Consider the following 19,702-nt stretch of genomic DNA (forward strand, 5'->3'; position numbering starts at 1 on the left):
GCAGGATAATTTGAGAGAACCATCTTTACTTTTAAATGATCAGGAAACAAACCTAATGTGAGCAATCAAAGAAAGACTGAAGCTGAAATGCTGTGCTTTATGCTGGAAGTTAATAGTGAACTGTGCCTGAGGGAAGGAGGGCAGTGAATACTGCTTTGACCCGCAGATGGAAGGGAAAACCATAATATAGGGCTGTGAGTTTGGCCTTAAGCAGAAAGCTCCACACAATTTTTTGCTGATGTTAGAACTGCCTCCCTGAATACTAAAACTGCAGTCCATCTCCCTGCCTTGAATGCAAGGCAATGTTTACATGACTGAAATTCACTAAACAAGCAACAGCTGAGTGAAAAAAGAACTGAAAGCAAACATAATTGTGATTCCCTCTTTTATACTTGTTTCTCACCATATTGTGAAATAATTTACTTTTTTTTCTTTGAGGTCTAATTTTATTGATTGTAATAAAGAATGGACATATGGACAGAAAAACAGAATCCCTTGTATAACACAATTGTCACAAGCATGAATGGAGCAGCCTAATGTATTCTCAGAGTGCTTGCAGACAGCAATATGTAAATTCTGAGAGCAGCACAGTTTTCTCCTAAACTCACCTAGATGGATTCAGCTGCCAAGGGGCAGTGTCACAAGCCACCAAGAGCTTCAAGCTCAGCCCATCCCTTTGCACTTTTCCAACAGACACAGATGCAAGCCTGCAGTGCTAGAAGTGCTGGGGAGCCCCAAAGCTGCACGTGTCACACCCTTCAGCAAGCCACACCTCAAGCAGGGACATCACAACTCATCTCAGGTCTTTAGGGTCAGAAGAAAGGGAGCTGGGCACGGTGTCACACCCAGCAGCAAGGCCTGGATTGAGGAATGCAGCACACAGGGACAATGGATGCTACCTGGCAGCACACTGAACCTGGGACACACTGCCCACACAATGACAGCAAGGAGACCTCCAGCAGCAGGGCAGCACAGTTATACTGATATATGTATATATAGGGAGGAAAAGCAGGCCTATGCATCATAGGAACTTAACCTCTTCAGAAGGAAGATGTAGCTCAGCCAGCACAGGTGAGATGCAGCAGCTCAGCAAGGTACAGCAAGGTACAGCCCCTGTGCCCCACCCAGGCTGGGTCCCACCCCAGGTGAGGAAATACTGCTGAGGGGAAGCAGAACTCAGCACAGTCTCCTCGGGCTGACCCCCTGTCAGCACCTGCACCAGCTGAACGCCAAAGCTACATGGTGTTCATCCACTCCAGGCTGGGGCAAGGGGACCCCAGTCTCCATACTGAACCAAACCCCACAGGGACCCCCACATGGGGCTCCTAAACACCCTGTAAGGAGTCCAACATCTCACAGAGCTCCCTAAACCTGACAGAGGCACCCTCATCCCCACAGTGTCCCCTCACGACCAGCGGCGAGGGCTCCCTAAAGCACACAGACCCACCAGCACCGGGCCCCTAAACCCCACAGGAGCAGCTGCAATCGGCTCTTGATGATCAGCTACATCAAACCCTCCATGATGAGGTGCAAGAGACCGCAACACCACACAGCTCCCTCCCGCTCCCCTCAGCAGCCCCGAGCCCGCCCCCGGCGCGGGAAGGAGCGAGCGAGCGGCGCCTTCCGGGGCGGGGCCGAGCGGGGCCGATCCGAGCCGAGCGGAGCCGAGCGGGACCATGATGGCGCAGCGGGCTCTCCCCAACCCCTACGAGGACTATGACAAGTCCTTGGCCACCGGCTACTTCGACGCGGCCGGGCGGGTGAGCGGGGCTGGGCTGCGGCGGCCGCGGGGACCCGTGTGGAGCACAGTAACCTGTGTGGTTCGGTGCGCGGTGTAGCGATGGCTGCCTTCACGCTGTGCGGGTTTTCTCTCCGCAGCTGACCCCCGAGTTCACGCAGCGGCTGAACAACAAGATCAGGGAGCTGCTGCAGCAGATGGAGAGGGGCCTCAAGTCGGCAGACCCGCATGACTGCACCGCCTACACTGGCTGGACAGGTAGGGCCGGGCCCCATGGAGCAGGAGCACATTTTTAGGTCAGGTCCTGTCAGGCCGTGGGGTTTGATCATCAGAGTGGTCACAGTGGATCCATGTCAACAATGGCACATCTTCTGCATGCTTTGGGCCATTAGAACAAGGGGATGGCTTTCTCTGGACTCCCCGTTGAAACAGGGTTCATGCTGCAGAGGGAAAACCAGAGGATTTGGTCTATCCTTGGTTAATAGTGCTGAACTTACACAGCAGAGAAAGCCAGCACTTGCTTGAGAGTAAACATGGGAGCCTTCAAAGGGACAGCCACAGTAGGGATGATGACAACAAAACCAGGGCTCCATGCAGGGCTCCATGCAGGGCTCCATGCAGTAGGCAGGTGTGCATGGTAGGTCATTCACCTGCAAGGAGTCCTGCATCTGGCAGCAGTGAGATTAATGGCCTGAGATAATGTCTGTTTTCTCTGAAGTTTCTCTGATGACCTTGTCTGATGGGCAGATTGCTCCATTCCTGTTCCCCAGGTAGTGCCACTCCACTTAGTGAGAGCTAGTTTTGCTCCAGTGCCTGTCAGAAGGAGCAGAAATACTAATGTGAGTATAACAAAGCGTGGAAGCCTTCCTCATACTAACTCGTGTGCAAAGCTTCCAGGAGTTTGGTTTTCTCCTGTTCTGCATTTTCTGCCTGGTTTTCCTTCCTTGGGAGTATGCCCCACCTTTGCCTCCCTGTTTCTGCCCACTGGTGCCGGGGAGGACACACCTTTCTCTGTGCCCCATCTTTAGCTGCTGCTGTGTGCTTTGTCAGTTCTGCCTTCTGTGCTGTGCCAGGCCCTGTGGAGAGACCCTAGGGTAGTTGAAATTAATCTTATGCTTGCTGCAAGATGGTTTTTGGTGGTGCTTCTTTTCTTTTGGCAGTATACTGCAATCTTAAATGGCAACTTTCTACAGTACAACCTGGGTGTGGCTGGCTTGTGTGTGGGTGCTGTGGAACTTAATGCCAACAGTTTGCTTGAGAGAGTGGTGTTCGCTGTGTTGGTGGTAAACTAATGTTGCAGCTTGATGACAGCAGTGCTAGAAATGCCTGCTTCAAAATTTTAATAAGACAGGCAGGCACTGAGAGCACTCAAAAGCAGCTCATAAGAAATGCTAGGATGCCAGTATTAAATTCCAGCGTGGGAGAACATTGATTTCATCAGCTGCTGTCTTGGCAGCACTCTGCTCCTGCTGCCAGTGAATTTATACATTTCTGCTGAGTGCTGGCTGATTTCACCTTAGGAGACATGTTCAGGTTTCCAGTCTGTGTGACCCTGAGCTGAGGTCCCCTCTGATGAAAAGCACTGCTTAAGTAAAGGTGGTCTTCAGTCATGATTGCAGTGTGCCTCTGACCAGGAAATTCAAGAGACAAAGGAGGCAGATAGGTGATGTTAGGAGCACTCTCAAAGTCTTTGGGAAGAAGGAAAACACCTTTCCCCAGCGGCCATGTTCCCTTTCTGAAGTCCTAAGGTACTTCATGTTGGAAAGTGACTGCAGTTACAAAACCGTGGTTGAGAACTCTGGTAGGATTTCAGCTTGTTTTCATTTGGAAGGGAGTTTCTCAAGAGGGATTCTTGTCCCTTCTTCCCAGAGATCATTCCTCATTAGGCACTTAGCCTTCTTGCCTGGCCTAATATGACAAAATCCATGGAGAGATTTATCTCCTGGAAGACACAGCCAGCATGGTGAATTTTGCAGATGTTACACTATAACTTTGTCACCCTACCTTCTTTTCTAATTCTAGCTACATTAATTTATTCAGAGCTGCTTTCCAGAGACAGAATTAATTGGGCCAAGACAGTGGCTTTTTCCTGTAATTGCTTGTGTAGGAAAGGCTTGTTGAGTATCTCCTCATGTGAATCATTGCCCAGCAGCCTGAAATCAACCCTCACTCTGGTGGCTGCTAATAAAAGAGATTTGAAATATGGCTCTCCTGGCACAAACTCTGTGTGAAATGTAACATACTGGAGTGTGCTACATTGCACTCAGTAATATACAGCACATGCTGGTGTTTCACTTTGGGGCTCCTTTCTTTCCCAGCACACTTGACAGAGCCCTGCTCCCCCAGCTTGTGCTTGTGCCAGGGAAGCCACAGCTCCTTGGCACATGAAGTTGGAGCAGAGGGAGGCAAGGACTCAGATTTTCAGCTCAGAGGCAATGAAAACACTTTGGATCCAGGGTATGGCTGAATGCCCTCAAAACATATTTGAATCAGCTTGTTACATTCTCATTCAGTTCCCCATAGAGATCAGATCCCATAGGCAGCACCTGGTACAGACCAGCCTCAGCTGTTGTGTTAAACTCTGGCTTTTCATGAGTTTAGGGAGGCTGCTGGAACAGTTTTTTTCCTAATCTGCTTCACTGGTATCACAGTGTTGACTGAGGGAAGCTAAAGTGCTCTAAGCTAATTCTGAGTGGGAAGCAGTTCAGATGCTGACAGGAGCACAGTGGCCTCATCCTTTTTCAAGCAGATCAGCATGAGGTGCTGGTGTTTGTGATAATGCAAAAGGCCTTGCTCCAAAGAGTCTCTTGACTAGGAGCATGGATGATGGAAAGGGAACAGAAGGGAATTCTCTCCTGTCACCAGCTGACTGCAGAAGCTAGGATGCTCCTGAATGCAGTGCCTGCTGGACTGTTGTGTCCTTCCAAGGTGTTGAGGTATATTAGGGACAGATTCACCTTCCTCCACACTATTGGTAGTGCATTTGGAATTTGTTTCCCATGCAACCATTCCCTTCTCTGGCAATGTCTTAGTCATGGCTTTCAGCAATGGAGAGCCTCTGAAACTGCCCAGTGAGTCCAGGTGGCCTGCCCCATCCACAGCTTTTGGCTGGCCCATTGGCAAGTAGGGCCAGGAAGCAGGGCTGAGTTGTCTTTTGAAAGGAAAGCCATGTAAGAATAAAGCTATGACTGAACCAGTTCAGGAAAACTTCTGGAAAATTACTTTTCAGTCACTTCAGTGGAATTTGTTAGTTTTAACCTCGGGACCCAGAGAATTTGTATCCCTTCTAGTCCTGTTCAGAAAAATGGAAATCCCTACAGAACAAGAAAAAGTGAGGCTGCATTTGCTGAGAGATAATCAAGTGCCTTGGGTCATTTACATAAACCACATTCCTGCCAAATGCTTGGCAGGCGGTGCTTGTGAAATTTCTTTTCTGGGAAATTGTCAGTTTTTGACTGGACAAGACCCAGAGCAATGGCATGCAAATTTGAGGTTACCCTTCCTTTCAGAGGGTTGGAGCAGATCTCCATTGATCCCTGCTAGCCTAACTTATTGTAGTATTTTGTGATGGGATAAAAAGTTTTACAGAAGAAGCTCTGTTACCCAGGTTTTTAGGCAGGATAAATGCTTAGACATCTTGGATAATCATCCAGTAGGAAGATAAGCTGCAGACTGGCTCCCCAATCAGTTCTGAACTGGACTTCCAGAGTCTCACTGTTGCATGCAGTATGGCTTTGGCATGCATTTAAGAGTGCAAGGGAGCATCCCATGTGTCTACACCAGGAAAGATGCTAATTATCCTTTGAGCTGGGCAGTAAAGCTGGGCCATCCGTGCTCTTTTACCCCATGCCTAACCTAATAAAATGGCATCATCTGTCTCACTAGAAACCATCAGGCTTCATCAGTGTGCAGAGATGGCTTTCTGCTTCTTCCCAGTGTTTGGCATCCTGCTTTGAGGCTGCTGGCTGACTGACTCCCTGGGTCAGTGCAGGAGCTCTGAGATCAGTGTGATTCTAGATGGTTGGTTTGGAACAAAAACCTCCTTTCCTTGGCAGAAGAAGCACAGCTCAGCTCTTTCTGGGCAAGGAGGCATGTTCAGAGCAATCTAATGGTGTAACTTGCTTGCAAAGCAAGCTGCTTGCATTCCAAAAAAAGAGCAAGTCTAAACTTGCAGAGAAGGTGAGGCACAGCTTCTCTTGGATCAACAGAATGTCATATGAATGAGATACACTTTCTGCCTACTGCAGAGCTTTAGCTCACAAGGAAGACCTTTCCTTGTATTTCCAGCAGTGCCTGCTCTTTGGAAAGCAGTGGTTGCTGAAGTCAGGGTATCAGCACAAGCTGGCTGGTGCAAACAATTCCATTTCTACTATGTACAGCATGTATCCACTGCCCCACTCAAAAGAAATCTCTAATGCAAAGTAGCCCTCTGCACATACCATACAGGAAGGTGAGAGGAGAGAGGTGCTGTTCTCTGTCCTTCTGAAGGAGTTGAGTAAGCAGGCTTTGTGAGACAGGCAGAATTGACTTTGGCCTCCTGTTTCCCTGCAGTGAGCAAGCATCTTGGGCATCAACACTCAGCTCCTGTGTGTTGGCTTTCTGCATGCTGGAGGTGGCCATTTCAGTCATCAGAGCCTGTTGGCCTGCATGTGTTCAGTGTAGTCCTGTGCCATAAAGGACTGTCTGATGCATTCCCCATCTTATTTGGCTCTGTAGCAGGGGCAGGAAGCAAAAAGCTTGGACATCTGAGAAAATACAGAGAAGAAGGTCCAGTAGTAAACAGACAACAGAACGAAGCCCAGACATCTTTGGGTGCAGCAAGCCACAGGCAACCTGTGTAGCAGTTCTGCTTGGAAACAATCAGAGGTCACAAAATTAGGTCACATTTCCAGCTGGGACACTGAACACCACGGGGCACACAGAAATGGAGCAGATCCACAGCCTGCCTATCTCAACGTGTCTGGTGATGCCATGTTTGTATCCCACTTAAGGCATGCCAAACTAACAGCCAGTCAGTCAAAACCTACCCAGTCAGTTGGGGTGAGGAGGATATTAGAGAGGGAGTGAGGCATTCCTTGAGGAATTGTGTTGATTTGGTCTGGCTTGATTTTTTGGTAGCAGAGGAGGCTCCTCTCCTCTGTCCAACTCTTAACAGAAGAGGATGAGCCAACAGCTTCCATGAGTACCTGGTATATTGCCAGTATCAAAAGACAACAGGAATGAATTCAGAAAACTGGCTTTAGATGCAGTTTGTAAGACCTTTTGGTTTAAATAAAAAGGAAAAGTGAATGTTTTGGGGAAGCAAGTTAATCCTTTAGTACAAGTCAGTGGTTTTTTGGAGTCTTTCCAAAGATGCTTGGGTGTGGGAGGAATGGAGGTAAGAAATGTTTTAGAAAGAGGAGGGGCAAAGAAATTAGAGGGAAAACAATGTTGAGATTTGCTTTCTAAGAATTCAGTCCTCACAGTGGTCTTGGCAGGCTCCTTACAAGCATATTAGGGTGGTACTATAGCAGTGGGAATAGAAACTACTTACAAAGCTTAAAGTTGTATATTGATGCAGAGAAGTCAAGAGTGCAGTTTGTGTTCAGACAGCTATTGGGCTAATAAGAGTCTAGAAGATGTGCTAGGTACTAAAAAAGTAATGGAGAGTCACTTGACATTTTCTAGCTGGAAAAGGAGGGTTCCCCTTTAAAGAAGGGCTTCATACCCACATCCTTATAGACTTGAGTGATGGCACTGTACAGCTGAGCTCTCTCTAGACCTGCTAGCACTGAATTTGCTTAGAGAGAGGACAAGGTTATTAGCTTTAGCAGGAAATGGAAATTTTATACATAATGTTCATGTGGAATTGAATTGTCTGTAACATGAAGCTTTGGAGATTACCCATGCAAAATGAGAAAATTATCCAAGTTTGAAATTGTCCTCAGTACCTTGGATTGTAATTTTGCAGCATGCTTGCCCCCTTGACCTTTACACATCAAAATCTGCAGAGATTGGCTCTATTAATTTAGGCTTAATGCAGGACCTGAGTCTTCTTAGAAATGGTTATTGTTAAGGGAGAAATAAGCTCTTCTCAAAGTGATGTAGGCCAATAGCTTTCTTAAGTGCAGGTTTGAGGATGGCTCTCAGATCAGAAGGATGGTTCAAGTGTGACAGACCTGTCAGGCACAGGCTTACTGAGAACTCCTCATTTACCTGCCAGAAAGCTTCAAGAGCTGTCTGAAGATAAAGCAGGCAGAGGTAAAGGACAGCAATTGATGTGACTGCTCAGTAGCAGAATTAGTTCTGTAGCTGGCAGGTCCATTGGAAACCTCTAGTGAGGACCATGCAGCCTTTCCTAGTATCCCACGCAGCTGTTTTTATTTCAAAGGCTGATCTCAGAGTGATGTGCTGTGGAGGAGAATTGGGCAGTCCCTTTTTTCTAGGATGAACCAATCCTTGCTGTAAGGCTTGGGATTTGCTCAACAGCAGGAGATGATGTTCAGGGAACTGTATCAACCTTGCTGGTGTTTCCCAGTGGAAAAGAATTGAAAAAGAAGAGTCAAGTAGGGTGTCTGGATGTCTTAAGGGTGTTGTTTCTCAGTGCTGATGGTGTGGAACTTCTTTTAAAAATCCAATCCAAGCTAAGTGACCCAACCCCTTACCCCCTAAGCATGGGGAAAAAATAGAGAGGGTGACAACTCAGTTCTGCCCAAAGATGATTTTTTCCCCACCTTCACTATGAGCAAAAGTCACAGGTATAGTGTATGGATTTAGGTGGGTTTGTCTAGGTCTCATTTTTTGCTCCTTGCTACTAAAATTGTATGTAATTGTATATAAAATTTTATGCAATTCTGTGCTGTTGTTCAGGCCTTCCTGCTGTTGTCTTGCCTGCCATCCACTCACAAGCAGCTTCAAGTTACAAGGAGATGACAAAGCAGGAAAGGAAGCTGTAGGTTATGCCCCTGAGAAGCCTTTCTGTAAGGCTTGTGCCCTAGATGAGGGCCATGAACTTTTAGGTTCACTGAAGTAACAGAGCAAACATTTCTAGTGGATGCAACTTTTATATTCCTTGTGCAGGCATTGCTCTGCTGTATTTGCACCTGCATGATGTGTATGGAGACCCAGCCTACCTTCAGGTGGCCCATGAGTACGTGAAGAAGAGCCTGAAGTGCATGACCAGGAGATCCATCACTTTCCTGTGTGGTGATGCTGGGCCCCTGGCAGTGGCTGCTGTCATCTACCACAAGCTGCAGAACCAGAAGCAGGCAGAGGACTGCATCATCCGGTAAAATACTCGTGTGTCTTTCACCTCACCTTCCTCTTGCTCACAGAGCTGGTCTGGGGTTGTATGAGGCACTCTCTGACAAATGTGAATTCATTTTGTTGCAGTCCTGTGTGAGAAATAATCCAGTAGTTTAGCAAGGCAGCACAAACTTTTCCTGCCCTGGTAAAAGAGGTGGTTTAAGGACAAACACGTTTGCATGGCAGCCTGCAGGCAGGGGAGCATGGATATTGTTCACTTGGTATTGCATCTTAAAAATAATTTTGAAAAACACAGGAAGAAAAAAGTGCCAAAATTAAAAACAAAACAAAACAAAAAAAAGCCAGAAAGTGGGGTTTGGTGTTTTTTAAGAACATTTTAATTTAGCTTCTACAGTCATTTTGATGAAGAGGAAAAATGTAAGATTATTAGATTTAATTTTGGTACTTGCTTCCACTTGCTCTTTATTAGTTGTCTTTGACTTAAACCTAAGATTGACAGCATCCCTTTCAACTGCAGAATGCAGCTGGTTATGATTCATTTATTTCTATTTTTTGCCTTTCCTCGACAGTTTTCACTTGTATTTTTGTTGGGTACTTAGGAAAAGGACAAACAAGACTAGATCAGCATGTGGCAGAGGAAGAATAATAGTTAAGGAGATGCAGTTGCAAGCATTTCTCAGTTAAGGGAGATGGTTATTAAGAAGGTAAGAAACAGCCCTGTAGAGTTTCCATTCATATGTGATCAGCACAAAGAAAGACAAAACCCCTGATTATTCAGAACACTGACTGCCCTTATATAGCCATCAGCAAGTCATGCATAATAGCAGTTTTAAAAAGCCACAGGTGGGAACCAGAGGTGTCTGTATGGTTTGGGCATCAAGTTCCCATTCCCTTAACTAAGAATAGCTTCTTTTATGTAGATACAGAGGCCAGAACTCTTTATTTATTCTGATAATAATCTGTGGGTTAGATTCTGCTTTGACAAAGTGGCAAATCTCCCTGTGATTAACTAAAAGGGAATTAATCTGTCAAGTAGTACTGGTCAGTTGTGGTCTGTGCATAAATCCCAGGTTGGAAAACAATCCCTAATTCATGTTTTCTTGCTGAGGTCTCCCCTCCCTATATCCCTCTTGTTCTGCCTGTGCTTTGGTGGCAGAATGGAATCTCATGATTGATTTTGTACTGCCATCTAATGGTATCATAGTCAGAGCACTGGAAATTGGTTTCTTCATACATTTGCAAGGAGGAAAACAGAAAAATGTGACTTTCTCAAATGAACAGTTACACTGTCCTTACTCTGCCACCAATTCTCAGAGCAGTTAGCCTGACTGTGCTCCTTTAAAATAGAGTATTTCTTTGAGAAGTAGCTCCCTGAATCAAGACTCTTAAATGGTTTTTGAGTATGCTGTTCAGTTACAGAAGAGTTGCTAAGCTGTGCAGTGCAAGTGCATAGAAAGAGCACTTTTATGAGAGCTGTGGAGGAGAAGGACCTTTCTGCATTTTGTCCTCTGTCTTTTAAAGCACCTCATCTTTACTGAACCAGTGGAGAGAATCCATCAGCCAGGTTTTACCTGCAGTGGAAGAGACAGAAGATTGCTTTTTCCTAAATGAGTTCATGACCAAAAAATGGGCTTTTATGCTCTAGAGAGACTAATGTTTCAGGGCAGCCTATTTTCTAAGAGCCTGTGAAAATCTGAGCCATGTTCTAGGAGTCCTCTTTTCCCTCTCACCTCCCACCAATTCAGAAGGTCAAAGCTTTGCTTTCAGAGCCAGTGGTGTACAAAAATCCCATTTTGCTCTACAGCTGCCTTGCTTTCCCTCTGTCCAGAAACTGCTGATGGTTGACAGTTGAAGTAATAGGATGATAATGTGAACAGGAGTGGCTCTTCTCTCAGAGACCACAGTTTACCCCACACACCTGAGAAATGCATTCTGCATGCAATCAGTCCAGCAGCATCCCAAGCATCTCTTTTTTAATGCATGACCACACTTCTAAAACAGCAGAAACTCCTGGCAGGCTTCCTCCCTTGATGATCCTCCTTGAAAAGCAGTTAGAGGTAAAGCAGTAGTGCACAAAGGGCAAGAACAGTAGGTCCAGTTGCTCCAAATTTCCCCATGAAAAGAAAATACCACATCCAGAACTGAGAAAATCCCTACTGCTAGTATTATAATTGGTGCATCCGTCCATTCTTTCCATTTCACCTGACATTTCCTGACATTTCAGAGCTGAACAACATCACCAGCCAGCTTCTCTTCTGGCCAGCCCGCTGCCAGGCAGAGTCTATCTGTCCAAACACCTCCTTGGAAACTCTCTTCATCTGCCTCCCTTTGTGACAGGTGCCATGAGGAGGCAGCAGGCCTTTGCTTTCAACTCCTGCAGCTGAGAGAATAACCCATGCCTTGGATGTAAAATCTGTCTCTTGGGTTTAATCTGTGAGAAAGAAACCTCTCCCATGGGGCAGTCCACATGTCAAGAGGTACAAGAGCCCTGAGATGCTGCTCCCTCCTTTCTCCTTCAAAATCCCTGCTCACTTTGAGTCCAGTGCCAAGGGAACAAAGTTTCCTGCCATGAGAAGTTGCAGCCCAGCATCCTCTCTACTTGAGGCGTTTGGTTGCTTTTTTACTTTGCAATACCTTGTTGCAAAGTCCTGGAACCCAGGGAGCAAAGGCTGCCAAGGCACCTTTTCTGTTCTCCACACTGCTGTGACAGGGAAGCTCAGCACACGCACCTGGCTGGTTTCACAGCAGCAAAAGCCACTTTTGCTGGTATTTTAAAAGTGATGGCACTTTTCAGATTGCTCTCTTACAGATGAACAGAAAAATAAAGCCAAATCAAATCACACTGCTGCCCTGACAGGGAAGGACGTCCAGTCTTTCTGGAAGTGTGATGAGAGGTTAAACAAAGGAAAAATTGCATTAAGAGTGAATTGGGCTACAAAACACCAGTGTGGAGTGCTGTCAGTTTCTGTTAGCACTAGAGGAATATCACCAGCTTTGCAATATCATAATAGAAAAGTGGCAAAGAAAATACTTGACTGCAGCAGACCTCACTCAGCACTTGTGGGCAAAAGCCTGGTGCCAGGCAAGCTGTCCTCAGACAGCCACAGCACTCCCACTTTGCTAAGCTGTCTTCACTGCTGCTCAGTTCTTCCTAGAGGATATTCCTTCCTTGTACCGTGGTTGGCACAACCATGTTAAACAATGTGTGTAGCTCCACCTCTTAGATTTTTAGCTCATGGAGACACCTCTTTCTCACCTGACAGCATAGCCCAGGCCATTTGCAGGCATGGAGAGGAAGGGGCTTTTCTATCAGGATTTTTGAGCACTCTGGGTGAGATTTTTCCACACACCATTAACACTAGTTTGGCTTTCTAGTATTTCTTAAGCAGCCAAATTTTAAAGGATGGCCATTTAATTTGAAAGCAGTGATTTTTGGCAGTGTCTGCCTTGCCAATAACATCACAAGGAATGGTGGGCAGCATTTCCTGAGCAGTCAGCAGCTTTATGCTGACCATTTCTTTCAGCCCAGGTTTCCCCCTCAAATAGCTCTCCAGGCTGGTGCTCTAAACCCCAAGCACTTATGAGTGCAATGTGAAGAGCAGAGCAGACTGAAGCAATCAGCCAAACAAAAGGCAGAAGGGAAGGAGCCATTCCACACCTTGTGCAGCTGCAAGGCTGAGAGCCAGACTCCTAGGGCACAGGCAGCCTGAAGGAACAAAGCAGGGTTTAACTCCAGTCTTAGTGCTTGTTGACATGGCTTTGAATGTCCTCTCATGTCCCCCATGTGCATTTTCCTCCTAGTTTGCTCCACCTGCTCAAGGCTGACCCCCGAGTGCCGGATGAGCTGCTCTATGGGCGCATGGGTTATCTCTCTGCACTGATATTTGTGAACAGGCACTTTGGAGAGGAAAAGATCCCTCACAGTCACATTCAGCAGGTACTGTGCCTTTTGCTAATTTATCTTTCTCTTCCCATGCAACTCCTCTTGGGCAGATAAAAATCATTGCTAGACATAAAGAACTGTGGCAATAAGGGAGAAACCACATCATGGTATACCTGCTTTTCCTCCGAAGGGACAAAGCACTACATTCCCCCACTGTCCATGTAAATCCACAGGCAGTACTGGACTGGCATACATTTCATTCCATCCTCTGCTTGGGAAGAAAAATCTCATTCTGTGTCAGAATACTCACTGTGCTGTGTCCCAGATGGCAGCATTTCCCTCACCCACATTGGTTCCCATCCCTTCACAGGTCTGTGAAGCAGTTGTAGCCTCAGGAGAGAACTTAGCCAAAAAGAGGAACTTCACAGCAAAGAGCCCGCTGATGTTTGAGTGGTACCAGGAGTACTATGTAGGAGCAGCCCATGGTTTGGCTGGGATTTACTACTATCTCATGCAGGTAAGAGACATCAGGGGAGGGTCCTTAGCAGCTGTTTCACATTTCTTTTATTCACAAGGAACAGCATTTGAATTGGCTCTTGAATCAAACTGGGAAAGATACCTTGTCAAATGGACTTACCCATGTGTTCATCATGCATTTCTAATTGTAAAGGTTTTCTTCAAATATATGATTGAATCTCTGGCCTTGGAGATCTCTGAAGAAATGTGACCTGCATTAACCAGCAGTGTCACATAATGGAGGCCTGTAGCTCATCTGGGTCTGAGTTTCCTCCTCGTGTTAATTGCTTCTAAAGTATTCACATTTTTTTGTATGTGCTGGCTCCCTGCATTTTCTGAGGTGGTTACTTGGAGCAGTGTCAGATCATTAGAGTTGAGAATCTCTGACAGAAAAGCGTGGTGAAAGAAATTGTACTCATAGTGGGGAAGTGGGAAATGCCTTTTTATCCAAAGCAGAACCTTCTTCTAAATGTGAAAGAGGTGGGACTGTGATAAAGGGACTGAGTTCTGTAGTGCCTGAAGGAGACAGAGCAAGACAAGAGGCTGGGATATGCAGTACTCCTTTGCTTTGATGTTTCTCACTATTTTGCACAACTCACTGGAGCTCTGTCAGTATTCCATATTCAGGCTCTGAAAAAAATGAGAGTGATAATTCCCCTATGTGAGTCCCTTCTTGCATATATTTACAGTGCTTTAGCACTTAGAAAAATAACAGCAATAAATAACATTGAATTTTTAAAGCATTAAGACCACCCCTGAGCAGCACAAGTTATTTTGGTCTAGAGATAGTCTATAATCTTTTATTAGACATAACTCTCAGAGCAGGTGGAAAAGGAAGCCACCATGTTTCAAGCATTTGAGCTTTCCTTCAGGACTGTAAAGTTAAAGCCCATCTACAGGATCAGTAGAAGTCCTGTGAATATAACTCTTCTTTTGCTCAAAGAGGAAGAGATGATTGGTGGTTTTTAAGTAGATTTGGCAGGAGTGGGGTACAGGTGATTATTTCCTAGGAGCACAGAATAACTACCTAGGAGCAGGGGAGACAGCTATGTGCTCTGAGCCTAAATTTGTACCAAGTCCCTGAGCTTGTTCCCAACTTGCTGTTCTAAATAATTTAAAGTCTCCCATAAAATACTGCATGAGCTTTATGCTTCTCTGCTATATGAAGTACAAGGAGCCTGGATCAGCCAAGCATGATGTACAAAAAGCCTTGGGAGAAGCAAGCATGTGAAATATGGAGAGGAGAAGGTCTTTTATCTCTAATGGTTTTACAGCACAGGTATTGATTTCTAATTTTCCATTTACCAACCTGGGAACAATGTGATCCTTAGATGAGAGTGCTCATTGCAGTCTGCCATGGGAAATTAGAACTGCACAGATTTCATGTGGGGCAGGGTCATTGGAAGAGGACACTGAAGCCATTCCCTTGCTTCTGAGGTCAGCAGTGAAGTCAGCCTCTGGAAATTACCCAGCAACATCTGTGAAGATACAGAATTGCAGCCTGGCAGCTGGGCTGGCCCAGCAGCTAAGGGCTGAGATGCTCTAGGTGATAGGAATCATCCTTAATACTGACTTTAGACTGGTATCTCCTTGCTTCAGCTCTGGGTGCTTGAAACTATTCCTACTCATCTTTAGGAAAAGAAGCACAAGCTCTCTTGCTTAGAGGACCAGGTGACATGCTAGGAACAGTCTTTGTTTCTGGGATGCAAGGGTAGGACTGGGAATAAATCCCTGCCAAAAGGCAGAGCAGATGGGGACTGAATGGGTAATTCTGAAGTGTGAAAACCCAAACCAAAGAAAGTATTTAGTTTACAGTGATCAAGAGAGAGTGTAGCCGTAGTTGACTTTGTTTCCACCTTTTGGGCAGACCTTGGGTCTCTTGGGGACAGACAGAATGGTAATCCTCCCTGATTTAAATGTTTTCTCTCTCTTAGCCTGGCTTTGGAGTGAGCCAAGTAAAGCTGCACAACACAGTCAAGCCCAGTGTGGACTATGTCTGCCAGCTCAAGTTCCCATCTGGGAATTACCCTCCATGTATTGGTGACACCAGAGACCTACTCGTCCACTGGTGCCATGGAGCACCAGGTGTAATCTACATGCTTGTCCAGGCATACAAGGTACCAGAATCCTTGCAAAGACCCTTTTGAGACCCCTAAATGTGGAGCTTCCTCTGGAAAAGATGCTGGGAGACCCCTCTTGCCTAGAAGTAGGATGGCTTGTTAGAGTGAAATCACCCCACAGGAACCACTGATTGATTTCTGATACAGAAATTAGTCTTTTAAAAAAAATATTTCTGCAAATGTCCATCAGTTGTGTGGGCTGCCCTGTTGCAGGTGATGGATGGTGACAACTAGTTGTGTTTGAAGTAGTGGTCTTACATCCCCACTCATGATACCAAAAATATCCTCCTTAAAAAGTAAACAGCAGTCACTTCAGCAGGACTCCCAAGCCTCTGCATCCCAGAGGGATGCTCTTTGTTTGGAGGACACTGCCTCAGCAAGGACAGCTGTTTCTTGTCTCTGTAGGTCTTTGGGGAGCAGCAGTACCTGAATGATGCCCTGCAGTGTGCAGAAGTGATCTGGCAGCACGGGCTACTGAAGAAAGGCTATGGGCTGTGCCATGGTACAGCTGGCAATGCTTATGCCTTCCTGGCCCTGTACAACCTCACCCAGAACATGAAATACCTCTACAGGGCCTGCAAGGTAAGAGTGTGTGTGAGACAGTCGAGGGGCTAATTCACTTCTGCCTTCTACATCACTGTCTTTGCCTTTGAAACCCAATTTCTAATGGGGCAGGCATGCAGCTAGGTCTGGCCAGCTGCACCAGAGTAGTCCTTCAACACTGCTGTCACTGTCAGACTTCTCTCAGAATCCTTGCTCTGCAATATGTAATGTGAGGAAAGGGATAGTATTTCTTTTCAAGACCTGTCTATAACCAAATCTGAACACTTTTTTTGTACTCTTTTCTCAGTTTGCAGAGTGGTGTTTAAGCTATGGGCAGCATGGGTGCCGGACTCCTGACACACCATTCTCTCTCTTTGAAGGTAATCTCAGTCTCTAGCCTTGTGTTTTGCTACTGGATCTAAGCTGTTTTTGCAAAACTCAGTGTAGAGGACAGAAAGGAAATTGTACCCACTGGGTTTTTCTACCCTTTCCCAAAAGCAGTCTCCCTGTAGCACAGTCTTAGCTGGAGCATCTTATGTTCTTAGGCCTCCCACACATATTTTGCATACAGATCTCAAGGGGAATTCTTTCTTGGCTATAGGTCTCCTTTTGGTTATTTGTAGCCCTGCTTCTCAGACACTCTCTTCTCTGGACATTTTTAAAGATTGAAGTCCTTCATGAGTGTTCCAGTGTGACTTTAAAGGGGAGGAACAAATGGGCCTTGTTGGCTCCTGTGGCACTTTGTGCCTCCTGCTAACAACTCTTCACAAATCTGCCATCAGCAGGTATTTGCTGAAGGAGCCAGCCCCCCAGCTATGCTAAATCTCTCCAAGCTGCTGCAGGCCAAGGAACAGAAGAAATTCCATCAGTGAGGACCTTGGGCAGCAGTGTCACAAGAACCAGTTTGACAGAGCTGCCCAGTGTTGAACTTGTGGATTGGTAAAGCAGAAGGGAGGGAGCTGGAGGGGGAAAAGACCCATCACATTTCACCAGGTGCTTTTCAATATTAGATTAACATCAAAATGCTTTCCCCCACTAGGAGGTACCAAAGTTGCTTGAAAAACCTGGGCTCAGACCTTGAAAATTATTTAGGACCTTTCCTTCTTCATAACTCATTCATTCCCTGGATAACTGAGAAAAATGGTGCCCAGAGGGAATTTCTCTGAAGCACAGTATGGTTTTTTTTTCTTCCTCAGGAATGGCTGGAACTATTTACTTTCTTGCTGACCTGCTGGTGCCTACCAAGGCCAAGTTCCCTGCATTTGAACTCTAAATGTGGATCCTGCTTGGCAGTTTGCTGCCCTGTGTCCTTCTGCACTTGGAAATGCAGTTCAAGGCAGCTTCCTCCTTTTATCAGACTCACCCTTGTTCAACTAACTGAACGTAAATCCATCCTCCTGAGGGCATGCTGAGTTCTCTAACATTTCTAGTTGTCTCATTACATTGTTTGGTAAAAAAAACAGAGTGCAGCTTTTGCTGGTGTCCCTTAAAAACTCAGGGCTGCAGGTGGGAGCCGGGAGAACTGTACAGTATTTTGTTTGCTACAGAGTTTTGCTATTTCCTGTATCCCATTTCCTGGGGAGAAGTTTTCTATTGAATGTAACCTGGGCTATTTTATTTCTTTTTGTGGTAACAGATAGTTGCAGGAATCTAGCTGCCTTTGGAGTACAACAGATGGAAAACTAATACTATTGCCCTGGAAGTTGTTTTCAAGTGTTTTCTTTCTGAGCACCCAGAGAGCAGATGGTTCAGTATCTGAGGCTGTGCCACATGAAGTTAATGTGATGGGCTGTGGAGTCTTATGTATATTTTTAATATCTAATTGCAACTGGCAGAGCTGGAACTGAGATGCCAAAGGCTTGTCCTGAGTTAGCACCTCCCTGCTCTAAAGGGAAAGGCTGTGGATAGCTCTTCTGTGCATTTGTTCCAGTGACAGACAAGTAATCCACTGCCATCTTACATTAAACCTTGCTAGTCCATTGGTCATCCAATGGCAAACTCCAGTCCAAAAGTGAGCTAAGCATGCTTGCTTTTGTGGTCTCTACTTGTTAGCTTTGAGAGTTTATTTTGCAGTCTTTATTTAAATTTGTGTATTAGGTGGTGCCAGGTGCCCACCAGCAGCAACAAGGGAAAAGAAATGTATGCCACTGAGTTCTGATAATGTTTAGCCTATTAACTGTATAGATGTTATTTATATGTTTTCTTTTATAAGCTTTCCCAAACCTGGATAATTTGAGTCACTTGTTTGCCTTGCTTGTTGTAGTTTGATTTGCAACCACTCATCTACCCAACTGGAAAATCTGCATTAGGGTAACTGGCTTTGGTGTGTCAGGCAGATCAGGAACTTGCAGGGAGTAAATCTGCCTTTCCAGCCTTAGCTGATGCTTCACCAGTTCACAGAAATTTGGGACCTGACTCTGTAAACCACTTTCTTAGCACTGAGCATGAGCTAAACACTGAGCTCAGGGAAGTTTACAGATGCAGCCACACAGCTTTGTGCTGTTTGAGGGTAGCACCTCAGCCTGCACCAGTGTGGCCATGGGTTTTGATCTTTCAAGGGCTGAGCTGCAGGGTGCCTCAAGTCCCACAAGGGCAGGGGAGAAATATCAAGGCAGCACAGGCACTCTCCTGGACCAGCAAGGGCAGAGCAGGACCACCAAAGCTGGCACAGTCACACTCACATGTGCCTGAACACAGGGCAGCTGAGCCCCAGGGGCACAGGGAGCCCCTCAAGAACCACCTGGGTAGGCAAGAAGCAGAAACCAGCCCTGAAAGGCAGACTTCTTTCCTCACAGCCCACACTCCTGTTGCCCTCTCAGCTTTCTGAAAGTCTATCAAAAGACAGCCTGAATTGCAGAAAAGCTCATCTCCTTGAGGGTGGGCATCCCTGTCAGAAGGCTCAGACTCATGTGAGCACAGCAGCAGGCATCCCCTGCCATTCACAGGACCTAAGCAGACTGGGAGGTGAGTGGGAAGCAGAGAGGAGTTACTTAATCCAGCAGTAATTGAAGTTACCTCTCAGTTTGGCTGGTGTGATGGCAGTGCAGGGACACTGCTCTGAGCCTGTGTTTCTCCTGGGCATCACTTCTGTAAAAGGAGATGGTTTGTGTAGCCTGGGTTATGGTGGCATGAGAGCATAATGTCCCAGGGTTTGTACACTGAGCAGGGGAGCATCAGGGCCATGTGTACAGCTGCTGAGTGGAGCACTGTAATAAAAATGCTGAAACAACCAGACTTTGGGTTATTTCTATTCCCTGCTTTGTCACCAGGATTCATATGCCACAACAGCTGTGCTGTGCTGGCAGCTCCTGGAGGCTCAGTGGCCTTCCACCCACCCTGAGTGTTAAGAGTATTTCACATTCTTCCCTCATCTCCAATCCGTTAAGGCCAGTCCTGGGCTTCCCCTTGCAGGCTTTCATCTCAGGGCATCCTTTTGCACTGGTGTCTCCATCCAAGGCTGCATCCTCCCTCTGTGGCTCCCACACCAAAATACACCTGAGTGCAGTGCTGGCCACCAAAAGGAAGATGTGGTGCCTGCTAGAAAAGCACCCTCCTGCTCATTGAAGGGAGGAACAGGGCATCTAGGGGAGGCTGTGACTGCTCAGCAGCAGAGGCTTTAAGACCAAGCTGGCAGGAGATGGATAAAGGTGAGCTTCC

The 19,702-nt window shown here is 46.2% G+C and overlaps 1 protein-coding gene across 1 annotated transcript; it reads left to right on the top strand.

The window, feature by feature from the left end:
* Positions 1-1,616: 1,616 nt before the first annotated feature.
* Positions 1,617-18,285, top strand: LANCL1 (LanC like glutathione S-transferase 1). Its single transcript, XM_079310727.1, has 9 exons — positions 1,617-1,760; positions 1,879-1,996; positions 8,798-9,005; positions 12,785-12,920; positions 13,237-13,383; positions 15,317-15,499; positions 15,908-16,084; positions 16,353-16,425; positions 17,242-18,285. The coding sequence occupies exons 1-9, from the start codon at positions 1,677-1,679 to the stop codon at positions 17,316-17,318; spliced, it is 1,203 nt and encodes a 400-aa protein (XP_079166853.1). The 5' UTR covers positions 1,617-1,676; the 3' UTR covers positions 17,319-18,285.
* Positions 18,286-19,702: the final 1,417 nt, after the last annotated feature.

This window comes from Erithacus rubecula (genome assembly GCF_903797595.1).
Source record: "Erithacus rubecula genome assembly, chromosome: 8".
Lineage (NCBI taxonomy): Eukaryota > Metazoa > Chordata > Aves > Passeriformes > Muscicapidae > Erithacus > Erithacus rubecula.